A 7,500-nucleotide genomic window follows, 5' to 3' on the forward strand; every position below is an offset into this window, starting at 1 on the left:
ACAATTTATAATTTCTTATTATATAAGATTTGTGAACATTTTTTTAAAATCAAGATTCAAAGACCTTTCTTGATACATGTGTTTTAGGGGGAATTAATGGAATCTTAAGATTTTCATCGATTAAGTAGATACCTACTTACATTTTTCATGAAATATGTAGTTCCAAAATATTTTTGATATGAAAATTTTGAAATTTTCTTTTTGTTCTTTTGTGTAAAAAAAACTATTAAGGCCCATTTTGTATGCTTCATATATATTTTGCCTACTAACACTATGTATTATATGCTTACCAAAAAATCCCACTAATGTAGCATGTGACCTATCCTCAGTAGTTTTTTTTTTTTAGCGGTGTTCAAAACTTTGTAATATAATATAAGAAGCTAATTTTCTAGCCTTTGAAAATACACATTTGCATTTGACCTTATATTTACATATGCAGCTGCATGTACAGACATACATTCACTAATACTCTTACATGAATTTATGCATTGGTAACAGATTGTAACACATAATTAGATAGATTAAGAATAAGAAGTATGTTGTTACTTGAAGTTTAGGTAGCTTTTGTTAAGAGGTCAGTCTTTGATGAATATAGTTAGTCATTTGATGGGTATAATTGTAGATGTTTCGTATTGTAGATGTCCAAAGGTTTGATTGACTGTAAAGGACATGAAGTTGATTTTGTATATTTCTGATCTTGACTTTGACCTAGACTCTGAGCTAAGGTCATCACCCATTCACTGTGTTTTACATAGGTGAAATACAGTGTTTATTTACTCTAGATCTATGCTGTCAATGAGCATGTTATACACTTCTTACCAACATGCCAAACATTATGTTGTCATTAGATCTCCCATGAATTAACAAACCAATTGCTCTCCAGCTCTTAATATTTAACCTGATAACTGTGACATAGATTATATGAAGGATGGCATGTAGCTGCAATTTACATCATACAATGAAAAGCGTGTTATGACAAGCATCATGTGATGAAAGTGTTCATTGTTATTATTGTTACTGTTATTATTACTATTATTATTATTATCATTATTATTATTGTTATTATTATTGTTATTATTATTATTATTATTATTATTATTATTATGATAATAATAATGATGATATTCATAGAAATGTAATGATAGTTATGATAATAAGGATATTAATGATAGTCAGGCACACTTGTTATAGCTTCATATAATGCTATTATGTATCTAATTCAGAGGCATTCCTGTAACTTCTATGCTCTTCCATGAACCTTTCAATTTCATAAGAGCTTTTAAATCACTTTAAATTTGCCATAGGAAGATAACATAGAGAATGTTATTGCACAGTTATCTGGTTAGATTGCTTTCACATCTTTTTCCTTTCTATTTATTTTACTGGACAGCTGACTCTTGATTTGTCTGTGATAGCTTATTTGATCATAATATGAATGACTTTTAGATGACATATTTAGATAGATATAAATTGATATATTCAAATTCAGACACATTTATTTTCTTTCCATTTTCAGTAAATACTTTTGATTCACTTACTGGTAATTGGCAAATATGTGTATGAAGCAGTGACCAGGAATTTAGATCTTAAGTCAGCTTGACAGCTAGGAAATGTTCGAGGTTATGGCTTCGACATGCTAGGTTAATTGGAATTAAATGTCAATTTTTTACATTTTAATTTTTATCAATTCTTAGAACAATAGCCTGTTATATTTTTGTAAAGACTAGCCTTTTGGACATGAAACTTTATCCTGAAAACCTCCTTTTATTCTCTTCTCCTCTCCCTCCTTCCACCTCTTCCTCTTCCTTCATTTCTTCCTTTATATATTCTCTGTGAATGTTATTCCTATTTTGACTATATTCTTCTGCTAACATAACTCCTCAGTACCATTTTAGCCTACAGTGTAATTATCTCTTAGTTTTTCATTTAAAATAAATGTATAATACTTACATATCCATGACATGGATATGTATTCGTGCATGCCCTCTGGTGTTTGGTGTGGATGCTGATAACCCACTAACGCACTAACGGGCCAATCTTCCACTCTTCCCCCTGTTAAACAGGTTCGACTATTCCACTTTCAGGCCTCCAGAGGGTGCCCTTCCTCATACGGCATTACAAGGTAAGCTCTCTGTGTCCTTTGTATTTTTATTGTTGTTAATTAAGGAGCAAGTGACCAAATTTAGTTGATTTCCTTGTTATTAATTGGGATATATAAATACATTGTGTTTTGGTTGAACATATTTTTGTTTTCCTTTCATTTTTATCTTTACAGATTAATTTGAGTGTGATAAGACTTTTTTTAGATTGAAATATTGACTGCAGTATGAGAAGAGAGCCTTTGCTAATGACTTTGCTTTTCAGGACCACCTCCAAATAGACCCCTTCCACCCACGCCAGATGACGATGACTCAGGAGATCGAACACTGATCATGCGCAGGGTAGGTCCCTTATTGCTGTTTTTAGATGAATTGGTGGTGAAACTTTTACCAAGGAATCAAGATCTTGAGGCACTTTTTTGCACTCGCACTATGGATGTATTCTAATGTTCGTATGTTTTTTTGTTTTTTTTTCTGGTTGGATTTATGTTCATTATTATTGTGTTTATTTATTTATTTTTGCCCTCCCACAATATATATAGAATCCAGTTTTTTTTTAATGAATATCATTTGAAATGTTTTTACTCTTTCAATTTGTCAGAGATGATGTAAAAATATGAATGTTTGCTTATATAGTGCATTCCTCTTGGAGCACTCATGTCATTGAGGGAAGTATGTATGTCTTTTTGGAAGCTAACGATGCATCATTGACATCGGTTCATTCACATTAGATTTGGCTAAATATGTCCCAAAATAAATTCAGTTGGAAGTGATTTTGGGGAGCCAGAACAAAATAATAGAAATTATAATGCACTTAGCCTACAGTGAGGGGTACCCTTATGGTAAATGAAGTTCATTATTAAAGAATGAATAAACCAGATAAGACAGAAGGCATTATATAGTATGCTTTATTATGAAGACATGATACAGGTTGGGTGCATATAATGTATGTTTCTTTGTGTCTGTGTTTGTTAGAGAGAGAGAGAGTCTGTGTGTGTGTGTGTGTGTGTGTGTGTGTGTGTGTGTGTGTGTGTGTGTGTGTGTGTGTGTGTGTGTGTGTGTGTGTCTGTGTGTCTGTGTGTCTTTGCTTCTGTGCATCTGTGTGTGTTTGTGTTTGTAAACTCATTGTATATACTCACATCATCCTAAAACTTTCACACATGCATGCACACAACCACACACACACACACACACATGTAACATGCACAAACACACGCAAACAAATATGCACACACACGCACACAAACAACCATGCATACGCACACACAAACAACCATACACACGCACACACAAACAACCATGCACACACACAAATAACCACGCACACACACACACACACACAAATAACCACGCATGCACACACACACACACACACACACACACACACACACACACACACACACACACACACACACACACACACACACACGCACGTGCGCGCACATGCACATGCACGCATACACACACACTCGTGTGTGGTGTATGTGTTTATGTAAGGTAATAAATGTGTATGTGCACACACACACACAATCACATACATCCATTCTGTTCTCAGCTGCTCATAGATATTTACTCACATATAGAAAGGTGGATATAAAGGTATAGCTAAACAGACACAAGCAGTCACATGTTTATCAACTAATGTAAATTTGAACTTAATTAAGACATATAGTATTCAGTATAGATATTTATTTTTTATCATTATTGTTATTATTATTCATTATTTGTTATAGTTTAGATACAGAAGTTGTCATAGAAGGTACTTGAAACATAAGTGTAATATTACAAATAATGAGATGTTTTTGCAGTCAGGAAAACAACCCAGAATATAGTAGGTTATGACACAGGGCAGTTGTTGGTCAACAACACTTTTCTGTGTACATGTGTGCAATCCTACACTTGTAACACTTATAACCAAACAATTATATTCCATTATCAGTACTCCCCTGTTCCTACCTTGTAATTCCTCAAAGTCCCAATGATGTGGAATGTGAGAATAAAGCAGGAGATTTGAAAGTGTAATGATTCAATATTTAGGATGATCGATTGCAGTTGAAAATATGTCAATGATGTTTGGAAATGAACTGAAATGAATTGGTAAAGGTTGTATACAATATTTCAGTAATTCAGGAAGAGGTTGTGTAAATATTGGGATTGAGTATTCTGGTAATTTAGGTTATGATATTGAATATTAAGCCTGTTAAAAGGGAGATGGATTGTAAGTTATATTTACTAGTGGTGAAGGTTCTATATGTTTGTAAGGGTGGAGGTCTCTTGCATGCTGTAATTTATACATAAATTCAACATATGAATAATTTGTGGGCAGTCTCCATTCCCTTGTTGTGGAAGTTCTGCAGTAGCTTCTGAATTTCAGCGTCAGTCTGATGCAGAGCAACATGTGCTACCCACTCAAGTGGAGAACACGCCCAACAATGTCACCAGTAACCCTGATTGTCAACAGAATCAGATCCTTGCTGAAAATGCCTCTGGACGAAGTAGCAAGTCACATGAACGAGGCAGTGCTAAGAGTGAAGTCAGTCATGATAAGAGAAGAGCAGATAGAGACATGGCTAATGGCCTTGATCGCAGACCGTCTCAGGAACAGAAACCTTCCCTGCGGAATTCTCACCAGCTTGGAAGGCAGTCAAGTGATGGCGACTCTAGCCAGAGAGCCCATAGAAGAAATGAATCAGACTCCAGACTAGGTTTGTTGCGAAGACAGCACACAGATGTGGCGCTTGCTCGCCGTTCAGATGTGTACCGCAACAGCAAAGTGGAAATATCCTTCCCTGCAAGTCGCTCCGATGTGACATCAAGTGTAGCAGGAGAACCAGTCCTCACAGACTTTGTTCCTGTCGCTGGCGATGAACGCCAACGATCATCTGGTGAGAGTGGACGTCCAGAATTACGAAGGCAGGTGTCCTTGGATGGAGACCTTAGCTCTGCTGGTGGTTCTGGTAGAGAACCGCCAAGACATGAGTGGAACCAGCGCAGAGAAAAGACAGATGTGGATCTGCGACGTGCTGAACTGCGGAACGAGTTGGAGCGATGGCGCGTAAATCCCCAGGAAGGACGTAGCCGAGACAGTGTGAGCAGCCAACAACAGTTGCCAGCCCACCAGGTCAGCTGGTGTGGCTTTAACTTACCAGCAGCTACCTCTCCTCCTCCTCCTGCATGCTCCTCTGCTGACAACTAGCAACACGACAAGCATGGGTCTCCTCAGATCGTGGCACAATTGATAAGCTTTATCGTGTCAAGATTTGTCACAACTTGTGTATTGTTACTAACATTATTTGCAATGGAAACTGATATCCAGAGGGCAAAAACTGCCTTCTTAAAATGTTGCTAACCTTTGGACATAACTTTTTCAATGTGTTTGTTGTACTAATAGTAAAAGCACTAACAAAAATGTGTAACTATCAAGAATAATGTGCATGTGTTATTGTTACATTGTGAATATTGTACTCTTTATCATAGTTGAATAGTGTATATTGTGTGCATGAAAATATATGAAAATAGTATTTGATTGTGCAGTGGTTATTAAACACATCATCCTAAATATGAGCATTCACTCTCATATCTGTTGCTTATTCCACAGAGGCTCAAACATTTTGAAGTTTGTGGATAATGTAGACATTTTTTTCCATTAAATTGATAAATTATGGAAGCCCTTCTAAAAGGTTAATTTGCCACAGTTGTGAAATAATTAGTCATCGTATATAAATGCTTTATGATGGAACAGTATAAAAAACAACAACTTTAGACTGTAAGGAATATTGAAGAGACAGCAATATCTAATTGCATACATATATGTGTATGTGTATGTGTGTAAAAGAGCAGTATATATCCAGTATTTGACAATTTTCGCATTTCACATTACCATGGTGTAAATGATTTGAATAAACCGAACTAGAAAGGGTAGCACCCACCGTACTTACTGTTATTTTTTTGTTTTTTTCTGTCTTTTCTTGACGATCGTAGGATCGGTCTCGCGTGGCAGAGCCCTCGTCTGGAATGAGCACACCTGGTTTGCGCACGTCCTCAGTTCTTCCTGATCTCTTGCCTCAAGTAAGTGAGAAGCCCATAAGAGTTGCTTGTTATTGCTCGCCAAAATGTGCTGGTTTGCATTTAAAAGCTGCAGATTCTTACACTCATAAGGGAAAGAGTCCAAAACACATTCAGCTGCCTGAAGTTATGCTCGGAGGATGGGTATAGCCTAGACACCAAATTTTGGCTATCAAAATTTTAGAAACAAACAATCCAGGGATTTGAAGAAAACACCAAAAACAATGTACAAAATACTCTTACAAGGAAAAATGATGTTCATGTAGTAGCTGTTAGTTTGTGTGTACAGAAAACTTGACAAGCATATATTGTAAACCTCATGTTTAGAACAAACATATGCATGCACACAAGGGACTTGAATTGTACTGAAATAGAGAAAATGAGGCATGTGTTGAGCTTCAGAAAAGGCAATTTTGTGGGGCAGTTGAACACGTATTTTTCCCTATTCCTTATTTTTCACATATCTTTTTTTTTTTTCTCTTTTTTTCTTTTTTTTCCTTTCCATTGTTTTCTTTTCTTTTCCCACATTTTGTCACATAGTATCACCACTGTATTTTAATGTAGTTCATCAGTGATAGAATTCATGAATATGATTGGAAATATAATTTCTGATTCCTTATTTATAATATGATCTCATGAGAAGATTTAGTAACCAATTTGTTATATTAGAATAAGCATTTCTTCATTCCATTGAATACAAATTTTCTATCATGTTAATCTTTCTTCCTTTTCCTCCTATAAGGCAAATTTAATCAGTATTTCCTAATTCTTTCTTCCTTTTAAAGCATTCCCATGCTATATACCTGCTAATTTATGCATTGTCTCTTCCAGGCATCAAACAGTCCCAATGGATCACGCCACGACAAGTCCACTAGTGAAGAGGTCAGTATATTTCCCTGGTGCTTAAAAAGTGATTCAAGAGTTCTGCTTGTTCCCCCCCAATTTTTTGATATCAGAAAAAATCATTTTGCTTTTGCTTTTACTTTTTGGGGTAATCTGAAAAATGATCTTTGCTGAAGGGCTATGGGAGAAATGAAGGGGGACTAAGCAAATAGTTTAGGGACTGTCTGAAATTTGAAGATGCATCAAGCATGCATACGCACATGCATGCATACTAGCACAGTTTATAAAAGACACAAAAAAGACTGATATAAAAGAGACACACAAACAATCAACAAGTACAGACAAAAATAGATGCACACACATCCATCCATCCACCTAGTACTTTGTTTTTGAATTTCAACCATAAAATATAAATATGCTAGCTGTATCATATGATTTTGATTAGGAATGTCATTGAGTGTGAAAAATATGTACTTTATAGACTAATATTGCT

The 7,500-nt window shown here is 35.6% G+C and overlaps 1 protein-coding gene across 1 annotated transcript in view; it reads left to right on the forward strand.

Annotated features, from left to right (window-relative positions):
- msn (serine/threonine-protein kinase msn) overlaps positions 1 to 7,500 on the forward strand; it is a 133,499-nt gene that overhangs the window by 113,726 nt on the left and 12,273 nt on the right. The window contains exons 13-18 of the mRNA XM_086547849.1: positions 1,896 to 1,903; positions 2,056 to 2,122; positions 2,365 to 2,441; positions 4,474 to 5,220; positions 6,081 to 6,167; positions 6,996 to 7,046. Of these exons, the coding sequence (XP_086403975.1) occupies positions 1,896 to 1,903; positions 2,056 to 2,122; positions 2,365 to 2,441; positions 4,474 to 5,220; positions 6,081 to 6,167; positions 6,996 to 7,046 (1,037 nt within the window). The remainder of the gene's footprint in view (positions 1 to 1,895; positions 1,904 to 2,055; positions 2,123 to 2,364; positions 2,442 to 4,473; positions 5,221 to 6,080; positions 6,168 to 6,995; positions 7,047 to 7,500) is intronic.

Source organism: Penaeus japonicus, unplaced genomic scaffold (assembly GCF_977035675.1).
Source record: "Penaeus japonicus unplaced genomic scaffold, GWHDUDI00000001_assembly GWHDUDI00000020, whole genome shotgun sequence".
NCBI lineage: Eukaryota > Metazoa > Arthropoda > Malacostraca > Decapoda > Penaeidae > Penaeus > Penaeus japonicus.